We start from the raw sequence: 23,927 nt of genomic DNA on the forward strand, positions 1-23,927 counted from the left end.
CAGCTCACCCCTGGCTCCCTCCGGAGCACAGACTGTGCCCAGCACGGGGCACCTGGGGAACTGGTGTGTCCTGCCTGTGAACACCTGCTGGAGTTGTTTCCTTTTGGTTTTCTGGGAGATGTGATGTGTGTCTTGTGGCTTGTAAGGTCAGGAGGGTTGGGTCCTCATGACTGCAATTACTGGGCTTAGGTATTAATTTCTGAAGGATGCTGACAGGCTGTCTCTGTAAGATGCTTAGCTGTAGTTAGGAGCAGCCAGGCAGCCAATGCTTGCCACTCCAGCAGTTGTGATAGCCTTGAATTAAACAATTGACCCTATTAGAATACATGTAACACAGAGTTTTTTGTACCTTAGCTGTACATTGATTTCTCTTTCTGGGATCTAGCAAATGTCTCCTGGGGTTTAGGTTTTACTCCCACATGACCTTGAATAGAGCAAATTTGAGTTTAAAACATGTTTGCCTCAGCTGTGCAGCAGACCATTGTGTTGGCTGCTTAGCCCTTCACTATTTACTAGAGAACTTTGCAGTTTGAAAAAGCCTTGTTCCTAGATATGACAGATGTGTTGCAGTTTATATAAGACAGAAATTTGGAGCAGGAGTATTTCTCTTACATTAAATTGATGCTCACAGCAGTCTCCATATTGTGTGCAGCTATCTTTAGAAATAGCTGGATATATCTGTGCCCTCAGTGAAATGTAGAAAGCAGCACTACTGAGGAGCTATTTCATTATTTAAAAGGTGAATGTTAAGATTCACTACTGCTGATGCTCTGTACATGACACAAACTGCAGATACAACACACTGGTGCTAAATTAAAGAATAATAGAACTGAGATAGAGATGGTATTGCTGAGTTTATCCTGCTGACAATTCTGTAGCAATAAGTTGCCTCCTCAAAATGTCCCTTCTCCTCAATTTCCCTCAAGAGTTCAAATTCAACTTTTTTTTCTTCTTTTCTTTTCTATTTTTTTCCCATAAGAGACCCAAGAGCTTGAGAACTGCTTGTTTATAAATAATAAAACTGCCCCTAGTTAGGTATGCCCTGAGACAAGTATTCAATCATTTCTCTGCCTTTGGGTGCCAGCTCTGACAAGAGTTAGGCTGTGGTTCAGTGGATGAACTGTCAACCTTAATCCTCATACTTATAATTTATATACCAAGTTCATTTAGCGAAGTAGTTTCTGTTTTCTTAGAAACCTTTAAAAGCCTGCAAATATTGCCATGCTTACTCTAATTTAAGCCACTGTCCTATTCTACAGTTTACTGACCTTATTTTCACTGTAATGTTTATTTTTGCTGATATTGTAGAAGTGGTCATTCTGCAGCAGTTTGCCCTTCTAACAGGTTATTTATTAAAGACATTGGAGAATTGCTGTGCAAAGCACATTGCAAAGGCAACCACCTCAGTACTTCAAACAGTGCAGTAAAGGTATTTCTCCATGACAAGTTCACAAGTGATCTGTCTGCCTGCGTGGCTGTTCTGAAGTTTTGCACAGCTCCTCTCTAATTCCTAAGCACCAATGATCTTTGAACTGCAATTTAGGTGTCCAGTCAGCAGAATTGTTTCTGGAGCAGTGGCAGCCTGTGAGTAACTGTTGTGTAAAAGTAGAGAATGGAAAGCCCTACCTCTCTTCTTAGTGCTCCGCTCCCACGTGCTGGGATCATCTCAGCATGGAGGGGCAGTGCTTCCTGGGTATGTGGCTTTGTGCTCCCATGCTTTCGTGATGAAATGTGTAGCTTCTCTCACACCTCTGCACGAACAACATCTATTCTGACATCTGGGTGTCAGCACGTTTGGCAAAGAGCAGAGTAATGGAAATAGGTGAAACTGCAGCAAAAACCATTTGTGGGGTTTTCATCAGGTATTTTCTTGTTACCTTTCTAGGTCTGATGTTGTTGTTCTGTGCTTTTCAATTGCTAATCCTAATTCCCTGAATCATGTGAAAACAATGTGGTATCAAGAAATCAAGCACTTCTGTCCTCGCACACCTGTCATCCTGGTGGGCTGCCAGCTGGATCTCCGCTATGCCGACCTCGAGGCTGTTAACAGAGCCAGACGGCCTCTGGCAAGGTAAAGTTTAAACAAAAATGAGAATTTAAAAAAAAAATCACCTTGGTAGTCAGGTACAACACTTGCAAAAGAGAAACTGGAGAGCCTAGTTTCCTTTTTTTTAGCAATGAGAGTATATGTGCTTTCTTCTTTTTTTAATTCTGTTGTCTGAGTTGGTTAGTTCTTTAACACGCACAGTTATTAAGTTTCCCACAAAAGTTTTGCACATTGGATATCTAAATGTGTTTGGATGGCAGAACACTAGAGTAAGATAGAGATGGTAATGATTATTGAATGTTTCCTTATGTATTTTTCTCCATGAACATATGTATCATGTCCTACCCTCTCACTATTGTCAGGTACTGTTTTAAACTGTCAGATTCTACTCAAATTTTCTTAATTCTCACGGTTTGGTTTTTTTGCTAAATGTGATCCTAGATCATAGTAGAAAATTAAATGGTTGCAAATTAAACTTCTAAAAGTTCTGAGATTGAAAGAGAGTTTGGGGGTTGTTCTAGAGAAGCTTTGTTTCTCCCAGATACAAAATACAACCATTCACATATTTGGCAACAACAGCCCCACAATAACTGGCTTGCTTCTAATTTATTCCTTTTATGGGAATTTGAATGAGACCAGATTCACGGAAATAATATCCATGATTGTGTAATTAATGACTGTATTGTAACAAATTTCCGTAAAGATATTGAATTAATATTTTGTGAGCCCTTAGAAAACTTTGCATTGCATTGCAGTCAAACTCTTGATGTAACAATGTGATTTTTATAGGTCTGTTTGTTCATTAAACATTTCTTTGTTGTGAGGGTGGGGTGGGCTTTTTGGTTGACTCTTTAAAAGGAAATTGTGTTTTTTTCAAAACCCCTCTTCTGCCCTAATCGTGCTCCCCGATTTCACCATTGGTAATTTTGAGTCAGAGCTCTGTGTGTCTGGCACAGACTCCTGCCACCTGAACTGGTTATTTATTAGCTGGCACTCAGCAAGCTGTTGTCTGGGGTGTGTTCCATCTGTGCCAGCTCGTGTCTGCCCAATATGGTGGGCTCACAGAACACACTCTTGGGTCGTGTCTTCTGGGGAGATGATTTTTTTTTGCTGGCAAAATGGATCCTAGCCCAGACTTTTTACTGGTTTGTTTACCCTGTATCATGTACTAGAGCTGCTCTGGAAATTCATGAGTTCCCACATAATGCTCCTGCAGCCAAAACAAGCCTATCTCTTGCAGTGTGTGTTGTTACTCTTTTGTTGTAGGCTACTCTGATTTTCTTTAAAAAGCATGAGCTTAAGGAATATTTCCATTTAATATTTAGCTGTATTTCTGGAATTTTTATGTCATGAGAATTTCTGTTTGTGTTTAAATGATGGTTGTGACAGAATATCTGAGTAGTAAGGGGTGGTAGCAGGTTTTTTAAATAATGAAAGTTCTCGAATATCCTATCAAATTCTTTTACTGTAAATTTCACTTTAAGTAAGAGGCAGCTCCATTTTGCTTAAATGATTTCTTTGTATATTTAGTAACATTGCAAAGACACCGCCAAACTTAAATGAAATTTAAAACATGTGCTATTCTAAAACTCTCTAGGGTCATGACTGTAGATTTCCAAAGGGCTTTGTGCGCTTAGTTTTATATTTTGTTTCATTTGAATGATAGTTATCTCAGATTTAGTGCTGAATATTTGGTAAAATTCCATGATTTCTAGCGTAACTTTGTGTGACAAGGTTCATTTTTTGTTTACCCTAGGCCAATAAAAAGGGGAGACATTTTGCCACCAGAGAGAGGCAGAGAGGTTGCCAAGGAACTCGGGATACCCTACTATGAAACCAGTGTATTTGACCAGTTTGGAATTAAAGATGTGTTTGACAATGCAATTAGAGCTGCCCTGATCTCCAGAAGACACCTGCAATTCTGGAAATCTCATTTGAAGAAGGTCCAAAAACCTTTGCTTCAGGCTCCATTCCTACCTCCAAAAGCCCCTCCTCCAGTTATCAAAATTCCTGAGTGTCCCACACCAAGCATGAATGAAGCTGGATATTTATTGGACAGCCCACTGTGTGCAGATGTCATGTTTGTTCTTCAGGAGCAGGACTGCATTTTTGCTCACAAGATTTACCTAGCTACCTCCTCTTCAAAGTTTTACGACCTTTTCTTAATGGAATGTGAGGAAAGTCCATACTTGGATGAAACACAGTCTAATAAAGAAACTACAAATAAGGATGTTCTGACGAGTCACCTTGAGACAAACAGTGACAGTGACGAGGCATCCTTGAAATCTCTTGATGTTAAAATTCCCCCACCAGAAAGTAGTGAGTCTTTAAACATGCTAGAACCTGAATCTGGTGAAACAAACTCTGCAGCAAGATCTCTGTCCTGCTGGGGTAAGGGGTTTGTAAGCATGCACAAGGAAATGCAAGTGAATCCTGTCTCAAAGAGGACGTGTCCTGTAACTGTGGTAAAAATGGATTCCTCTGTGCAAGCTGCACCTTTTAAAACTGTTCTGCAGTTTTTATACACAGGCCAACTGGATGAAAACGAAAAAGACCTCACCAGACTGGCTCAGATTGCTGAAATCTTGGAAGTCTTTGACTTGCGAATGATGGTGGAGAATATTATGAATAAAGAAGCCTTCATGAATCAAGAGATTACTAAAGCATTTCACGTCAGAAAAGCTAATCGGATAAAAGAGTGCCTTTGCAAAGGGACATTTTCTGGTAAGTAAATGCATGCTTAAGCAGGAAGGGAAGTGTTTCTTTTTCTCATCCATGTTACTGTCACTTCATAGACTTCAAACAATGTGACAGCTTACATTGTTCTGAGAGGAGGGATGACCCCAAAATTGTGGTGTTACTCAGGCCACTGTTCCAACCTGGGATTCTGTAGTTTCATTTCTCAAAATCTACTCACAGCTTTTAAATAAGCAATCCAATTCTCAGAAATGTTGAACATTCAATATCCCCCTTTACAATTAAAGCTTTTTATTAACTATTTAAAATGCAAGAGTTATTTTTGAGGTGGAGGTCATGGGAAATGAAGGAAGTCCTTGGTTAACAGCATGCAAGTAAAACACATTCTTGAGAACAAGTTGCACCCTAAGCACAGACTTGCAGCATTGCTGTGCCTTTGTTCCTATGGCAGATGTGACATTTAAATTGGACGATGGAAGCATCAAGGCCCACAAGCCACTGCTGATCTGCAGCTGTGAGTGGATGTCTGCTATGTTTGGAGGATCATTTATTGAAAGCTCCAACAGTGAGGTATTTGTCTATTTTTGTCTCTTTTGTTTACAGTGTCTGATGGATTTTGGATGATGGAAGCATCATTTATTTGAAAGGTTGCAACAATCCCTAAAATCAGGGATTGATTCTTCCTTGCAAACCTGGGGTGCTTTTCTTCTTAAGGCATTAAATAAGGCTGCCCAGGAAGACAACATACTTTTTTCCAATGCACAAGACTTCCTCCACTACTGGGCTGTGGGTTTAAACCCAAAGTCCTGTAAAATATTAAATGTGGGGAAGGAAATCAAGTATGAATTTGTGAATTTCTTTAAAATATTTTTTTTATATTTTGTGAATATATATTTATATAATCAAAATCACTACAAAGAATACTTGGGGTTGGGACATTGATAAAGAAATTAAAGATAAAAAAGGGTTAAAGATCATATGAGTGTTAAACTAGAAAAGGAAGCTGTTTTCACAGTAGAAACTGAGCTAACTATAGGAGAAGTTCTACTAACTTTAGTAGAAACTCAGCCTAGATTCTGCAATGCATCATCTTGTCCTCTGGAGTAAAGCAGGTATGCAATACAGTTTAAAAAATCTCAATGCTTTGAATAAGATTTTATTACTTACTTACTATAACTTTTGCAGAAGAAGCCCTGTATTTTCATGGGCCTTCATGGTCTGTTTTTCAAATTCCAGATACGTTGCTAATATTTTTTCTTATGCCATACCCAGTTGTTTTTGTTTGTTTTTCTTGTTGCTTTCCAGACAGTTATGCTCATATGAAGTGTTAAAGTTTTTTGTGTTTAATATCCTGACAGATATTTTTCTACTTAGATTTTTCTGGCTTCTTCTAATACAGCTGTAAACATAATTCCTTTCCCAGAGGCACACTCAACAAGTGGTTCAATAAAAATAAATCATTTGATTCTAGTATGCAGCATTTGGCAATGAAGAATATGCATTTCTTTGCTACCAGCCTATTTTTAATTATTAGCTTCACAGTCTTAGCTCATCATTCAAATTTAAAATATTTAGCTTCCATTTTGTAGAGTTTAAAGCATTCAGTAATGCTTTTGGAAGCTTTAAAATATAGATAGATATGAATTGAATGGTTTACAAATAATAAAAACCATCTATTTTTACATACTACCTTTTCTGTATTTCGGGCAAATTTTTTAAACTCATTCATTAAATTTACAGTTCTCTGCATTAACAAAAATATATCAATAATAAATGAGTTTCACAGCTAGCTGCTCTCACTTGGAGAACTGAGCTGTTTCCCAGAGTGGCTGATATGCATGAAAGGTTTATGCTTTAGCATGAGAAATTAGACAGTGTTTATCCTAGTCCTGGCAGCTTCATTCCATGCTGGTTACACTTACTACATGTGTGGGGCAGAAAGGGCTTACATTTTTTTTCCTCATTTCTTCAGTTCTCAGTTCCTTCTCAACCTTGTTTACCTGGATAATTTGGTTATTTACCAAAAGACAGAGGGGTGGTTTTACTGTTATCCTTTGTTTTCTGCTAGTCTCAGAATCCACAGAAAATCCCTGCCAGGAGCAGAGAGATTGCATTCCTCAAGGAGTCCACCAAGGGAGTTTGGCATAGGAAGTGCTCAGTGGCTGTTATGTGTAGCTGTCAATTTGCAGGCTAGAGAGCATTGAACAGAGTCACTGTTTGATGTGGATCCAATTCCAGCTTGGATATAACCTGGCAAAGGATCTGACTCTGGAGCAATGCTTACCTGTTGGCAGTCTTGAACTTGAATGGGAAATTTCTGCTTTGAAAAATGTTTTCTCTGCATTTCTGAAATGCCTTGAAGAGAAACAAGCGAAGTGAGAGAAGTGAAATATAACTGCTATATGAAAATCCCTTAATAATTATAAATTCTCTTCTTAAATATCTTTTCCAGGTAGCTCTGCCCAACATTAACAAGACCTCCATGCAAGCAGTTTTAGATTATTTGTATACCAAGCAACTGTCCTCCAGTCAGGAACTGGACACACTTGAGTTAATTGCATTGGCAAATAGGTTTTGCCTTCCTCACCTGATTGCTCTAGCAGGTAACAATTTTTTGGCCAGCATCTTCTGCAACAGCTGAAATTTGCTTTAATGGTTATTGGAACACATAACATTTTCTCAAGTGTCAGAGAAATTTTTTTTCTTTCTGAGAGGGGTATTGTAATGCAAATTGATATTTTCACACAGAGAAATGTATTTGCCTCTCTCTTGCCTTTTTAGTTTTGTGCTAATCCAGCTCAGAACACTGAAGTTTTCTGGGCTTTAAAAACAGAAAGAGTAAACCTTCTCTTTAGTATTGAGGATAATGTCTGTTGATTGTAATATCCATTCTGTTGTTGTTAATTTACCTAAAACCAGGAAGGATGCTGGGTTTTCCATTAAGTAATGAATGAAGTGTTCCACTTAATATTTCTGTTTAAAGAGAGTAACTGAGCCAATTCAAAACTTACCTAGATGATCATGTTTTTAGAAATGCTGTGTAGGTCCCTTTTCACTAGATGAGATGTGGATATTTTGGTATGGCCATGGGGATTCAACTCTCATTTCAGGAAGAAAACCTTTTCAATCCCATATTTAAAGAAAAATTACAGGTTAGAATACCACTAAAGTTTTAAAAATAAATCCATACACAACCCCAACCTCTGGGATTGTTTGGGTAGTGTTGTGTTTAATTTGTTTCTATGTCAGTAATTTGGCATTGTTCTGGAGACATCACCAAGACCAAAACTCAGAGAGAGCTGAAACAAAGCTACACCTACTTACAGGACTACATTTAGGCAAAATTTATTAACATAGCAAACCTTGGCTCTCCTTCAGCTGTGCATCAGGACTGTGTCTGTTGTCTTTACTGGTTCTTACAGACCAAATCTTTATTGCCAGATTTTATTTGCACATTTTAGCTGAAGTTTTGGGTATTTTTTAAGGTAACTTCAGTGTAAACATACATTCAGTATTAAGAATATTTCATTTCATTTAATTCTTGGTGAATAAATTTTGAGTCCAAAGGCTACTGCCAACACCTGAACCCAGTAGAATCAAACCAACTGCCAATGTTTCCCAAAAAACACTCAGACTTTTCAGATTCTAGGAAAGAGTTAAGGAGAATCTTGAACTGAGGTGATTGTTGGGGGTGGGCTGGTGAGCCTTCATCTGAATCCCCAGGAACAGCCAATCTGAAAACCTAAAGAGGGCCTGAAGTGACCTTTTCTCTATCAGTGCTGTGTGAATACTCATTAATAAATAATTCAGTGGCAAGTGCACTGTTGATTAAAAACTTTGTATGACTGAAAGGAGAGAGCTGATCCATATTTCTAATTTAAATTGAATATTGCACCCATGCCAGAGAAAGACCAGTGACTGCTGAACTTTGTGCTTCCATAAGTGGTTATGAATCACATCTTCAGCCACAGCTCTAAAGGTCAGAATTTGACCTCCCCCAAATCTCAGCTTGCTAAGGATACCTGTGTGAACATGACTCCTGCATAATGCTGGTGGCCACCAGGAGGAGGGAGAACACGCTGCCTGGGTTCTTTGTGACCATGGTATGACCTTGCAGTGTGGCTGCTTGCCCTGTGAGTGATGAGTTTTCTCCCCTAACAGAGCAGCATGCAGTACAAGAGCTGACAAAGGCCTCCATGAGTGGCGTTGCAATAGATGGAGAAGTCCTCTCCTATTTGGAACTGGCACAGGTCAGTGTACACAGCCTTCAGAAAAGATTCTGGTCAGCTGCAGGACTTGCTTTTAGCTCCCTACTGGTTCTGAGCATTCTAAGTGGCTCAAAGCCTGCACTTCTGAGAGTGATTGACAATAAAACTAGCTCTGTTGTCTATTTTAAAGGAGGTTTTTTTCATTAGTTCAAAGGTAAAATATCCCTTTAAGTAACCTCAGAGGAGTTGTCTTTCAAATATATATTTTAGTTTGTCTTGATTGTGGAACTTCCAAGCTCCATGTTCTCATGACCATGGTGCACTAACTAACATGAAAAGCAATGTAATGAAGCTGGTCAGCTTTGTAATGCTGATTGATTCTTGCTTTCCTTTCAATTCAGTTCTTGGAGATATATTTAGACCTGTACTGCAAAGACAAAATTTCTTGAATCCTTAACTACTTAAGGTCAATCACCTGATAGTTCAGAGTATGTGCAAATCTTCTTTATGTTCAAGTGCATTTCAATATTTCTTGAGTCCCATAAATAATTAAAAGAGAGAGCTCCTATCTGAAAGTTAAACTGCACACCTGTTTCCCAAAATGCAGCAGACCCCCAGCTACAGTGGAACAAGCTAAAATATTGTTTAAATTTTATTATTCTTGATTTCACACTAACGGGTCAGCTGCAGCTTGGCTTGAAGTAGCACTAAAACACTGCACAAAAGTAGCACTAAAAAACACTGGCCACCATGCAAGATTCCCTGCAGCTGTTTTTGAGACCCTCTCTGCAATACCTGTAATCCTGTTGCAAAACCAGAACTGAACCCCTCCCAAGAGAAAGCAGCTCATTTAACTTCATTTTTATCTTAGGAAAAGCAATCTTTCTTTTATTTCCTTCTCCTAGTTGGAGACAGAAGCAATATCTCTAAGTACGTTAGAATATCCTCTGTGGCCAGCACCTAGCTCATGTTTATACTCCAAGATCAGAGCTGGCAGTCAGAATGATCACCTGGGACAGTATGGCCAGGTACCATCTGCTGGGACCATTCCAGCTTTAGCTGTTAATAGGGGCTGCAGAATGAAGGATAACCCCAGGAAATGGAATAAGCTCTTTGTTTTTCTTCACAGTTTCACAATGCTAACCAGCTGGCAGCTTGGTGCTTGCACTACATCTGCACCAATTACAACAGCGTTTGCTCCAAGTTCCGCAAGGAAATCAAAGCTAAATCTTCAGGTATGGGCAACTTCCCTGCCAGTTTTCATCAGGTCTCCCCTTCTTTCTCCCCACCCAGTTGATTAAACATAAAGACAAAGATGAACTCACGTAGCTAAGCCATGAGACTGAACCTCTGTGCTATCGTGAACAGCATTCATAAATTCTTATCTGCAAAGAAAGGTCATAATCATTAGCCTGATTGCTGGGCAAGCATCATGTTCTTTACCTAATTCAGTGATGCTGAAAGGAACAGAGCTCTTTCAGGCTCTGCAATGAAAAATATACTCTGTAAAGGCCTTACTTTTTTATAGTTTTGGTGAACTAATGCCTCTTGTGTGTGACTGCTTTCAAAGTCTTTTCACACATTTGAGGAAACTGGGTGAGTCCTTGATAAGCAAGCCAGCATAGAGAATGCATCAATGATTAACTGCATAGCTTTTTGCAAGACTTTTCTGGGATTTGTGCATCTTACTGGCATCTTTGGGGATTTCTTTCATTGTTTTTTTTCCATCAGATAATCAAGAGTATTTTGAGAGGCATCGGTGGCCGCCTGTGTGGTATTTAAAGGAAGAAGATCACTACCAGCGAGTTAAAAAGGAGAGAGAAAAGGAAGATGTTGCACTGAACAAACATCATTCAAAGCGGAAGTGGTGCTTCTGGAATTCCTCTGCTGTAGTTGCCTGAACAAAGCAAATAAGTGGAAATCCATAGCCAGAAGTTACTCTTATTGTTAGAAATAACATAAAGTTCAGGTTTTCAGGAAACTGTGTTCCACTTGTGCATTTATTACTTCTAGGGTCAAAAGCACAAGCTCACCGAAAATGAGCCTGGAACAGCTCCTTGAAGTCATATGTATATTTTTGACTGGTAAGCAGATAAATGTCAACCATTATTACATTACTTTTTATACAAAAAAACCAAATCCAGCATTAATGTTTCAATCTCCAGTTGGGAAATATTTTTATACTGTCTGGTGTATTTTGTTCAGATAAAATTCTGGATACTGTTTTGTTTTACAGACCACAAAATAACCATGTAGCAGCTTTGTAATTAGATTTTAACTATTTTTACTATGCGAGTACAGTGAAATAGACAATCTTCAGTCATAAGAGACTGCTTTTAGAGTATCTCATAAAAGTCATCTTAGGGAAAAAAAAATCTAGCTGTCTACTATAGGTTGTCCTTTTCAAACTAAGTACTGTGCACTGGTAATATAATTAGATGGTTATTTCCCCTTTCTAAAGCAAAGGGTTAGAATAAGATCCAATAACTGCAAGATATAGAGTGCTTGATCTTTGCTCAGCTGAATAATAGACAGTATAATTACCTGTTCAACTGCAGGCAAATGTATTTCTAATATTTGCCATGTAAGTGCAAATAATTACGACTATGTGGGCCATGTGAAATCTAGTGATTCTAAGTATTCAGAGGTTTTCTATGTCTAGATCAAAGAGGATATTTCTAAAATCATTTAGAAGGGCTTATTAATTTATATCCTTATACAAGTATGGATCTGAATGCAAAAAGCAGTTACACTGCTTGCATTTGAATTACTGCATGGCAGTTACCTTGTTCTGCAGGATCTTCACCATGCAGCCGTTCCTCATGCTGAATTCCTTTTTGCTTCAGTGCAAGCAAATGAAAGGGCTGCACAAACAAGTAGATCTAGTTATCTAGTGTTCCAGCATTTTGTAAGTGAAGAAGGGTTTTCACACACAAGATTACTTCAGTTTGATCCAATTTATTTTATAGCTTTCCCAGGTAGAACTGAGAGTTTTAGGTTATTTTTAAGTGATATATTTCCTGTGGAAGTAGATGTTCCCAGAATGCTGGGGGCAGACTGATGGCAGAAAGGCAGGAATTCTGCACAAGTGGTGCAGGACAAAGCAAAAGCTTCCAGTGTTTCCAAATAGCCTGTGTGTTTATGAATTTTTATCAACCATTACTCTAAAGCTGCAGTGTTACACTAGATTACATAAGGATGAGAGCATTTTTTTAAAAGACCAAAACTAAAATACATAGACTGTAGAACATACACATGCAATCCTGTGCAGTGTCTCAGGCACAACTCTGTAACCAAGGTAGTATTGTGTATTAGGTTTGTTAATACTGTTCTGTGCTGGCAGCTCAGCACACCAATGTGAAAAGCTGTTTGTTTGTGGTTTTTTCTCTGTATCCAAAGGCAAGGCAGTACAGTCACCCCCCAGCACTGTAGGTCAGGAAAGGCTTTGGCCTGAAAGCCATAAACACCTCGACATATTTGCATTCTGCACGGACTCATGCCAGGCTGAGGCTGCCACAGCTGGGTGGTGGGAGCCACCAGCATGGAGGAGAGGCTGCTCTACAAACCTGTACGAGGAGAGCAAGGCAGAGATTCCTACCCCTCTGAGATCCATCACCACGTGGTGATAAAGAAGGGCTATAAACAATGGTTGCAAATATGTCTCCTTAATCCTGGGTCAGTGGCAAAGTGGACAAGAACATGGAATGAGAGAAGGTATGTCAAGACAGAAAAATAGCTGGTGTCATAAAATGTTAACCAATCACATTTTAAGTAAGTATTGCTCCTAGGTTTTACACAACCAAAGCTACTGTATGATTGTAATCTTGCCAAACTGTAATGGATATATAAATGAACCTGAGGTATATGCAATAATATCCAGTTATTCTAGTTATCAGCTACTATAACCAAGTGGCTGGTTCATTTGGTTAATGCTGTCTATGGCCTTTAATCTTGGTGGTTATTTTGTGTTTTTTATTTCGGGAAAAAAAAAAGTAAATAAAACTGTTTAGTTACAAATTGTCTCCTAGCTCTTTGAAGAAACTTGTTGAATTTTGCCTTGCATCCTTCACTTTTTAATGCTGCTTGTAAGCATTCAGTTGTGCTGTCATTCATTGAATTTTACTGAAATTTTGCATATTTGCATAGCACATTAGGATTTATGGTTGGGAATGTCACAAGGAAATCCTACAGTTTGCATATGATATTGGAAGGTTGGTGCTTGTCACTTACTGTTAAACTGCACAGCAAAAGAAAAACAAACCTCTTGCCACTTTTCCCCATGGTTTCTAATATTTAATTAGCATGATATTACCCAAGGGACATGAAACTAATTGGTCATGACAGACACAGGGAGGAAAAATGTAGGTAAACAGCAGGATGTCTGTAAGGTTTTCAGTATGCTCTAAAATATGTATAAACACTGTTTTCCTCACTTTCTCACTGCCTTAGTTGTCAACCATCTTACAGAATTCCTCATTACCTATTAGCAAACCCTCAGCTTCCTGAATACAGCTTATTTAATTGATAGATGTGTAAAGTTGGTACTTTTCTAGACAATTTTTGCAAGATATCATGCAAAGAATGCCATGTTAAGAGCTTTGAAAAAAATCACAAAGCAATGCCAATGACATTGAAAGTAAGTACATTCAGTACAGTGTTTGCTTTTCAAGTGCTAATTTATGAAAATGTTACATATCTAATTTACTTTTGGAAGCAAAATTTTATTTCTTTGAACTTAGCATTAGTAAAAGGTAATGGGCTCAAAAGAAAGAGTGGTGATGTCAGGTGTAAAAATGTTTCTCTTTTTTATGATAAAAGCAGTACCATGGGAAGAAGGAGCAAATCAGAAGCATTGCTCTCCAGAGTGTTCTGTTTGAAATATTAAGACCAATATTAAGAAGTCTTTGTTTGTGGAGAGTCTCATTTATCTTACCTCTTAGAAACAATGTTTTCCTATTTGTTCTTTAAGACAGAATTTCTGCCAGCAAGTTTTTCTGCACCACAACAGAAAAGTTTCTATGGCTTCCTACCTGCAAGTAGCCCACCAAAGCCAGAAAATAGCCAGGTGTTGTGTAAGATGGGAGTGGCCAGACTTCAGCCACAACTCCCTGATTTCATTCACTGAAGATCTTCACAGTCCTTTAGTCAGATCAGGCCTCAAAGTGAGCAAAGGTAAGCTAGACAACACTAAAAATGTGGGTTTGTTATGTTAAGAAGGGTTGCCTAGTGGAAGAGAGTAGTCTGGAAATCCCTTCTGAGCACTGAAAGCATCGTTCTAACAGAGGGAGTAAGGAAAACAGCACAGTGATTTATTGCCCTAATTCTTCAGCAGCTTGCCTACAGATAGCCCTCAAGAACAGCTTACGCCTAGAAGTGTTTGATTTGTAAAATTGGGGGATTTCTTTCTTCCATGTTCAAATAACAAGCACTGATAGAGCAACTGAAGGCATTTGGAAATCCTTCTCTCAGGGTCAGGTCTCTCATCCTCTGGACAAAGAGGTTTAGATAAAGATCTAATGTACTAAATAGGATTAATTTTGGTACGCAAACTCCAGGATGGTGACATATTTCAATTCTTACAGACTTTAATCCTAAAGTCTGGTGAAGAGATTTGCTTTGTCAGATGAAACTACAGTTTTGTCCCTATTCTGTCCCTTTTTTTTAAATCACAGTCTTGCTACTCTTGTCACTGGATAGGCCAACATCAATTTACTCTGGGTTGGATTCCAAAGTAAGTACTATGCAGTGAGATGTCTTTAAGGGGGATGCTTGCCACTCCTGAATCCCCTTAGATTTTTGGTCTATTAAAATGATCTAACAGCATTTGCATGAGTTTACTTCTCCTGCAGGCAAGATTCCCATTGAAATGGATGAGATACTACACACACACACTTGGGGCTTTGAGGTGCTGCCTAATGAATTTCCACGTTATCGCTTGCCTGTGTTCCAAATCTCCCAAAGAAGTCAGCTCTGTGTACTGCATGCAGGATAAGACAGTGTGTTAGCAGTGATAATCCCCATCCTGAAGGCTCTACAATGGGATAATTCATTGTCAGTTAACTTATGCCTTTGCCTTTAGCTAAGAGAACACAACCCATGTCACGGATTCACTTTGCACTAGCAGCCAGAGTAGTGAGACTATTGTATATTTATATATGCAAACTAAATCCCTCACTGCTGCTTACATAAAAACCTTGATTTCTGGTATAAATATGAAAAGCTTTTGGATCAAGGCTGCAGGAGGCTAAGATGGAAATTTGAACATTAGAAGATGCAAGAATGGTTATGCTAATGTATCCCAGCTCTAGAGAAGATCAAACTGAAAAGGTAAAGCTGTGATTCAGGGCGAGCCTAGCATGGGACAACAGACTTGTGATGGCTCCTTTATAACTGTTCAGCCTCACCAGCTGGTTTGTAAGCAGGCCACATATCTACAACATCTCACTGGGATGTTCTGCAGCAACAAACATTCCCAAGAGGCAGGTCCTGCATCCCACCCCCACAGCATGGGGGCCCAGGTTACAGTGAAAACATGACAGTACATTGCTAGCTCATCTCAAGCCCTTTCCTGTACACTGGTACCTCACAGTCTGTCGAGATGTCGAGTACCACCTCCTGGACATCATATATCTGTTGTGTCTGTATATGTTTTTGTGCAATCTTGAAGGATATTCCAGAGCAACAATGACCTTACCTCAACACAGGAAGGATCTCCAGCCAGTTTCCTTCCAAGTGGCAGCAGATGCTGGAACCAAGCTCTGTGGCAGCCAGGCATTGGCCTGTTTAGGGATTTCAAGATAAAAGTAATATAAATTAACAAATTTGCAAAACCACTCAAAGTCAGAGAATGAGTGACTGGACACAGACATGAGCTCTGTGCCTGCATGGACAGGAGTATTTCAGGTACCATCTGAAGATGCTAAACTGAGAGGGAAATATGTCCTGGAGATACCAGCTCTGATTTTCAGCTTTAAGAAAAGCAGCCTTCACCATTAGACAGAATTGGCAAGCTGGGTGCCATCCCTCTGTATTGCATGGGTCTGAGGCCATGGAGGGCAGCTTCACCCTCCACCCTCACACTTAGCTGAAGTTTTAGATAAGCAGCTAGGTGATGACACTTCATGTGAAGATTTTCATAAGAAATTTTCTTGCCTTTGACATTTAAAAAGAAAAGATTCTTTAGTCCCCACTGGGATTAATATTTTTTTTAATTTATGGCTCTATAATAAGGATTACATGGCATTCCAGGTATTAGTACTGAGTATTCAAATTATCCTCACAGGCTATAAAAAAACCCCTACAATTAGCAGTTTATGAGTATATGATTAAATTTGCATCTTAGTCATTAAATATAAGCTGGTCATTCTGACTACATGATCAGATGTGATTGCCTCCACTACCCAGTATTTTAAATATTAGTTATGCACTACACATTACAAAGAAAGTTCCTTACATATTTCTCTTGGGTCCTTAATTACAGCTACTTGTAAAATTTTGTGGATCCCTGTGCTCTTTGTATCACATTTACATTTTTCAGTTATGGAGTGTGTAGGGTGAGTTTCTAAATAATTGGCAGATCTCATCATGTGTTGAAAATCAGATGATGGTGCCTTTTTTCACAAGGACTCTAAAGACAGGGGGTTTCTGAGGAGTCCCTGGGGACTCTCTGGGGTGGGAAATCTCTGTAATCCCTCCTGCTCTTGCAGGAACAGGACAGCTCTCCCTGCACAGGAAGAGCTGCATCAGCTTGCAGGGGATGTGATCCAGTGTCAGCAGCCCTGCAGTCTGTAAGCCATCCCACAGCACTCTGAAACAGCCTCAGCCAGGTGTGACCACTCACACATTTGCTGCTCATCTCCCAAGGACTCCCTCAGGCTGTTCTCTTGAGGCAGGTCCTCCCCAGCTTTGCTCCCCCTTCCTTCTGGCTGCCCAAGGACAGCAAGGTCTGAGCATGCAGAGGTGATTTTTGGCCTGCTGAGCACAGTGCAGCGCTGGCAGGTGCTGCAGCTCCCACAGCTGCACAGCCCTGCCCTGCTCAGCTCTCTGGGGTAGGAAAGGTAACAAGATGCAGACTGATGTCTGCCCTTAATGGGGTTTTTAATCTGCTGTGGGGGTCTGTTTGTTGGTTTGTTTTGTTTTCTGGAAGCTGTTTGTTAAGAAGATAGGAGGAATAAGAAATAAAAAAATTACTGTATCCAAAGATTATTAGGTAATTACCTCAAGATAATTGGGTAATTATGTTAAAGACTTGCTTTCTGCTTAGGCCTCCAGTATGTCTGAAGGTGAGGAGGTGACTGAAGGTCAGTGCAGGCATTGCTGGGCAGAATTTTTCTGTTAATAGAACAGATTGCTCTTCTGTAGCTGAACAGAGGGGCAAGGAGGCTGGTGCCTGGGAGTTTGTTAGAATCCATGAAATTATTCACCTTCAATTTTTTCTGCTACTTAATTGGCAAGGCACTACAGTAGGTGCTGTAGGGCTCCAGGAACTGTTCTGTGCCCTGCACTGAGTGGGGGTACAGGGAGCACATGTGCCACACATCTGTAAAAGGCAGGCACTTGCTGCAGCTGTAGGGGTAGGATTTAATGGCCTTGCTGCTCTCTTCTGGATCCATGGCTTTGTTTTGACATTGCACACCTGCCCAGCCCATTAACACAGAGACTTGGGCCAGAGAACATCATCCTAGAACCACATTCTCCCCTTGGGCTTCAAAAGCTTGTTTCCTTAAATCTGGTACCCAGACACTGAACAGAAATCCAGAAATCTTACCCACTGCACTTTCAGCCCTTCTTAGGTGTTTTTCAGTCCCTGTCAGACTTCCCATGCAGAGCAGTCAAGCTGCAGAACTTGGCACATGACACTGGAGGTGTGAAGAGCTTTGAGATCCCAGGTAACCTGGAAAGGTTCATGGATAAGAAGTTTACTGGGAGTTAATAAATGCATAGAAAAACATGCCTGACTGAGCAATTTCCAAAGTTGAACAAATAGCTGGGGGTTTGCAGAAGAGCTGTTGCTAGCTGGTCATGCTGTTCTTTGTTTCTCTGGACATCAGGTTGTGGCCACTGTCAGACTCAGTGTAAGGGACAGACAAATCCTTGGCATGACCCAGTAGTGCTCATCTCTTTGCTCCAGAAGGGCTGGGATGTAGAATTCAGTGCAGGAGGGAGGCTTTTCCCACCTGACCATGTGCTCCTTTTCAAGGAGCCTACCTAAGAACCCTATCCAGCAGGGTTCTTTCCATGCCCTTTGGCTGATCACCTTCCACTACTGAAAGTTCTCGTGATCCTCTAATGCTATTGTTGTAACTGCTAATAGTAAATCCAGGTGATGGCAGCAGGTTAACACACAGCACTCCAGTGTGCTTTCACTGCATCACCTGCTCCTGCACTGAATGGAATTACTGCACATCCACTAAGCCACATCTTGGCAGGCTGGCCAGCACCCATAACCACTCTAGCACACTTTGCACCTCCTGGAGGTTTATCCAGAATTTGTACCAGACTGCTCTCAGGATTTGTATCTCTATTGTTCAGCAGAGTTGAAACAGAAGTGGTTTTGCCAGGGTCATGCAAATGATCAAGACCTGCCCCTGGCCTTTAGGTGCACAACTGATCATAATCAATGCTCAATGGACTGTCAGGTGGATGCTACAGGCTCAAATGCTCTTTCTCTGTGACTGCTTCATCAGCTGTTTTCTTTCAGGGACACATAAGCATAACAGATCTCTTTAAATTCCCTTTTTGCCTCAATTGCAATAGCTAGTGAATAAAAGCCAGCCACCACATTTTCCCCTTGTCCCTTCAGCAGTCAGCTACACCATCATCCTCTGATTTAGCATCAGCTGAGTGAAGCACTAACCAAGTCAAAACCATTTGACACGGACACTTGGCATTTCCTGGCCATCCTCACTCCTTGACAAGGCTTTAGCTGGGCACGGGGAGGGCAGACTGGCACAATCTCTGTATTAGTTCTGAGGTCTCTGTGCACTGGCATGCTGTAGGAAGCCAGGAGGCTCCCAGGGAACAGTTAGCCCTTCCAGCCAGCGAAGAAAGCAGGCATCTGTAGTGCATGGAGGGCTGTCTGCAGCCTAAGGTGGAAACCAGAGAACCCCAAACCTATGGAAGGTGGAAAGGCTCTCAGGGAGTAACTAAGCATTCCATTAGCATGAAAGTTGGATGGCATCAAATGAAACTAGCACAAGGCAGATTCACAACCAAGAGCTCTTCTTCACACCACTGTCAGCTGAGCTGCAAAATTTCTTGCCAGAGAGCACAGGCTGGAAGCTTACACAGCTCCCAAAAGAAACCTATCAAATACAGATCATCTACTTCAGAACTTAAGCCAAAGGCATTGGAAGTTGGGAACGTACTACCAAATATATTTTTGTGCTTACCTTTTTTTTATATCTCCTGGAGAATCTGCTGTTGGCCACTGTCAGAAGCAGGAACCAGGGCAGAGCAGTCATATTCAGTCATCTGCTTGTGGCTATTCCTGAGATTGTGATTAAGGACTCCCCTGCCTCACTACAAAGACCCAAACCTGCTGTTCCCCTCCCTGTGCTGCCGCAGAGTCCCTTGTGGTTGTACAGGTTGGGCTTCTACTGGGTGTCAGCTCAGGAGCTCATCACTCGCCTCATGGCAAGTACAGGTTCAGCCCAAGAAAGGGGAGGAGGGAAAGCAAAGGGATTTACCCTTCTATCCTTTCTATCTATTCCTGGAATGTTGTAGTGTTCCTGCACTGTTGTGTTCCAAAGAGGAGGTCAGATCCATGAAGTGACTGTGGGGTGAAGGACTGCAAAGCAGACACCCCTTTGGGCACAGGAGCCACACCAGCTCCTGGGAGTGACACATTCTAGTCCTGCCCAATATTCCTAATGATGAAATCTGCCCTCAGGCTTCAGTGAATGGTTTTTGTTCTGGATGATGCTAAATCTTATGGGGATGCACAGCACAAATAGTGTCTGCCAAAGATTTTAAATAATCTTGAATCATTTTGCCCTAACCAAGCACCCTAAGTGATGCTGTAGATTCAGCTCTTGTGATCCCTGGGGTCACCTAGACTGCCCTGCTCTCTAGGAATCCCTTCTGCCTGTTGAAAATTAATCAGTTTCCATTTCTAGAGCTGCACAGTAGCATATTAACAAAAGAAATCCCTGCTGTGAGCAGTGATAGTAGGGAAAGAGGGAGCTATGTCTTGCCTTGAGTATGGCCCTGAGCCTGTTGCTGACTGCAGAGAGCCAAGGTAAATATGTGTCCAGCATCACTTCTGCCTGCCCTCAGCCTTGCTGCTCCTTCACTTGGCTGATTTTCACAGACAAAGCACCATCACTTAGTGTGAAACACATTCCTTCTATTGCACTGGGAATAATCCTTCATTGCTATAAGCTTTTTCAATTTTCTTAAGGCCTTTTACTACTTTGCCAGCATAGCATAATTTATTTTGTTGAGTGGTTTACACATTGAAGTGTGTGAAGTTGTATTTATATGTCTCTGATGAGTTCTTTCCTGGCTAGTGGATCAGTGCTGTGGGGTTTTTTTTTACTGTAGCTTTCTGCTTTCACAGTGCAATTTTTCACCTAAAAATGAGACTCCAGACCTGCTGACTTCTGCCACTTCACACCAGTTCAATTCTCAACTCCAGCAGACACAGTAGAGCCTGGCACCTTCCCTGTATTGGGAGCTTCTCACTTTTGTCCAGAGTAGCTGGTGACCCTGTAAACAGCAAACTGCAACTGTCCCTCTGGGGTGCTGTCCTTGGGTTTTCTGGCTTTGTGCCCTTAGTTTAAGTTACATATGTTTTTCCATGTATTTCTTCATAGAGTTTCAAAAGTTTAGGCTCTGTCTGCTCTTGCCTTTAAAACTGAAGTGGTTCTTTCTTCTCCATACATTCTCCTCACTCTTGGAACTCAAGCCTTTTGTAAACTGTAAGGTGTGGGCAACAAGTGTGATTAAATCTAGCTGTGGGTGTGCTCACATCAGAGCTAAAGTTACACTTGTTTTTGTGCAGGTGCCATCAGTGACTGAGAGCTGGTGCAGCACCTCAGGTAGGACAGAACAAGGCACAGTCAGAGCCATCAGACACTGCCCATCCTCACTATTTTTTGTGAAAGGATGAAGAGGCAACACACTCCTCCCAGATATGCTGATAAACAGATTTCAGTCACAGCACATCACTTGATCTGCCATAAATGCCTTTTGGGAAGTGCCCAGGTTCAGCTGAGAGCCATGTTGAGGCTTAGAACCAGGATTTTTTAATAGAGACCCAAACCTTAGGGAGAACACCTATATTTGTCCATGGAGTATATGTGGAGCCTATTGTTATTAAACTAATCTGGTTAACAAAACCCACAGCTTTTCCTAAAGACAGATTCAGAGGATTTAAAGTTCAGGGAGGATAGCACCTTCTGACCTTGCCCTGCCTCACTGGCATCCTGTTGGGCAGACTAGGCCCTTGGTAGGACTGGGACACTTACTGCCTTTTGGACTGGTAGGAAGAAAAGGGAAAAGAGTATTTAGAGGAGGCTGAAGTGTTTCATGGTAGGGAACAGGAGAAGAAACCAGGCCTTGTTAGTAGATGCAGAATCATCTTTGCAAGCCTCAGGCACACATTCAGCTCCAGGTGCTCCCCCTTGTCCACCACCCTCTGACCTCCAGCTGCAGGCAAGCACTGGAGCAACTCATTAGGCAGGGCCACAGGTGAGTCCTTAGGACAACCTTTCCACCCTTCCCTTTGGATGAGTGCCACCTGCACAGATGGCTTCCTCTTGGCTCTGCTTTCTGCTGAATTGTAGGTGCTGGAGCCTGCCTCACATCAAATCTGCCTTTGCACTGCTAGCTAGAACAGAGCTGTATGGAGGGTTGTGAAAGAGCATCATGTTCCCTCAGAAATAGGAGGCTCCCTTCCTGTTTTGGGATCTTTAACCTGCTCGTTGTAAGGGTTTTGAGGATTGCCAGGAGAAGAGGAAATCATGTCAATCACAAAATGCATTACATCATCTAAAGAAGGTAAGTTAAAATCTGAATGGGCTGTTGGGAGCCTAACTCAAGCAATAGCAGTAGCTGATCATTAACTTTACCACAGTAGAGCAGGCAGTGCTATAAAAGCATATTACTAAGATTACTTAATTTAGCACCACAACACCTCTTTTAAGTAGGTGGATTACCTCCCTGAATAGGGAAAAGTAATGGAGAAGTACTCTGTGGAAGTTAATTGGAAGTACATCAGCTGCACAGAGCCCCACACCTACTTGTAGCTTTATACTCATTGTATAAAGCTACAACAACAATTCCCTCTTAGAGTTTGGAGCAAAGCATTTGCCCTGCTATTAGTGACCAGCTGGGATTTGTGGTCAAGATATCCCTCATGGCAGCTCATCCCTACAGTTATTAGATGTTTTACTACTTATTCCTTAATTAAACACCTCTTTCTTTAGCACAATAGTGTAGTGTAGCAGCAGGGAGCAGTGACTGAAGTCCAAAGATGATGGGAATTTACAACTATTTTCTTACCAGAGGCATCCAGCAGTGTCATGAACTAGCACAGGCCAACCCCAGTGAAACCAGCAGAAGAAGGCTCATAGCCAGCTGAGGTCCTGGATGCCAGAACTAAACAGATGAAGCTGTAAGGAGCCCTTAGTTCAGTCTAGAAGCAAACATGCAGGTTCAACAAACACAGACCTATACTGCTAAGAGCAGGCAACCACTGAAGTGCCATGGGACGGAAGGTTTTATGCAAAGCGTTTCTATAGGTTTTGGAATATAAAAATCTCCTTTTCCAGTTTACACTTCATATATAATAGAAGAAAAAGATCCATTTAAGCCCAAGAAGCGTGAAACACTTACCTTCTCCTTCCTTTAGCTCTAAGCACTCTTCTCTTGCCCTCCAGCAACAAACTCTGAATCAGCACCTTCAGTTTTTATAGCCCTCCTGTTCCCCAGAAGCCTTTGCAGCCCCTCCCCTCCTCTTCCTCCTCCCCGGGCTTTGTTTCAGTGGGCTTTAACCTACAAAGTTCAGCATAGGTTTTAATTGTTATATCCATCTCTTTCTGCTGAAATTGTGTTCTACTAAGTGCAATAATGCCTTCTTGCTTTTGTTTTGGAAGGAAAAGAGTTTTAATGAAAAATATTTTTACATCATAGTGTAAATCTAATCATGTGCTTTGACATGTTCTTCTGTTGTGGAGTCATCTGCCACAGCTCTGCCTAACATTTGAAGCTTGGATCTCAAAGAGGGCATCTCCTCAGAGGAATCTGAGGAAGAAAGGTAAGAGAATTCTGCTGATCATGACAGAAGGAGATAGTGGTGTTTAATCCTTTTGTGCGTGCTGTTGCTTCACTTTCAGTCTGCAGCTGAAATTTTCCTGAAATTGTTCATGTGTAACCTTTCTTCCTTGGTTCCATCAGGCAGCAAGGCCTGAGGAAGGATTTCAGTGTTTCAGTGTTGTTGTCCTTTGCGCAAGAGAAGGCAAACACTCCTCTGTGTCTGCTCCCTAACCTCCCACAGAAGTGAGAGGTTCACCCCTTCCTTGGAGCTGCCTTTCTTTGATGCTGTATCTGCCCATGTCATACACACTGCATTTGGTGACAGCCTGTGGGTTTGCAGGGAATAGGTGCATGTGACTAAATGTATGAAGAAATTCCTGGGGAAACTCACATGCTCTGGATGTGTCCACCAGAGAGTCTCTGGAGCTCTCAGATGTTATTAGTATGTTTTTCTCAGTGTATTAGTGTTTTTTTCTTCAGCATGATGAAGCTTTTGGGGATGTTCTGCCAGTCTCTTCAGGTAAACACTCCTAGTGCTGTAATTTTACCTGCTGTAGGGGAGATGCCTCCTGCCAGGTGAGTGATGGGTATTTTATAGAACAGATGTTCCCTTCTCCTGTTACTGCTCCTTGGGGCAGTGACCTCCTGAGCCCACTGTGGTTGTTGGACATGGGACAGGCCCAGGTGGGCCCTGGGATGGACCTGCCCCCATCAAC

At 41.2% G+C, this 23,927-nt stretch overlaps 1 protein-coding gene across 4 annotated transcripts in view; it reads left to right on the top strand.

The window, feature by feature from the left end:
* The window catches only part of RHOBTB1 (Rho related BTB domain containing 1), a 48,275-nt gene extending 35,306 nt beyond the window's left edge, over positions 1-12,969 (top strand). For 3 of the 4 annotated variants that reach the window (XM_071438628.1, XM_071438629.1, XM_071438630.1), the window contains 7 exons: positions 1,886-2,071; positions 3,804-4,771; positions 5,196-5,314; positions 7,197-7,347; positions 8,906-8,994; positions 10,082-10,187; positions 10,684-12,969. In XM_071438628.1, the coding sequence (XP_071294729.1) occupies positions 1,886-2,071; positions 3,804-4,771; positions 5,196-5,314; positions 7,197-7,347; positions 8,906-8,994; positions 10,082-10,187; positions 10,684-10,853 (1,789 nt within the window). In that variant the 3' untranslated portion in view covers positions 10,854-12,969. The remainder of the gene's footprint in view (positions 1-1,885; positions 2,072-3,803; positions 4,772-5,195; positions 5,315-7,196; positions 7,348-8,905; positions 8,995-10,081; positions 10,188-10,683) is intronic. The other variant, XM_071438631.1, reaches the window with a different exon arrangement.
* Positions 12,970-23,927: the final 10,958 nt, after the last annotated feature.

Source organism: Agelaius tricolor, unplaced genomic scaffold (assembly GCF_023055355.1).
Source record: "Agelaius tricolor isolate 1412-34295 unplaced genomic scaffold, bAgeTri1.0.p SCAF_13, whole genome shotgun sequence".
Taxonomy (NCBI): domain Eukaryota; kingdom Metazoa; phylum Chordata; class Aves; order Passeriformes; family Icteridae; genus Agelaius; species Agelaius tricolor.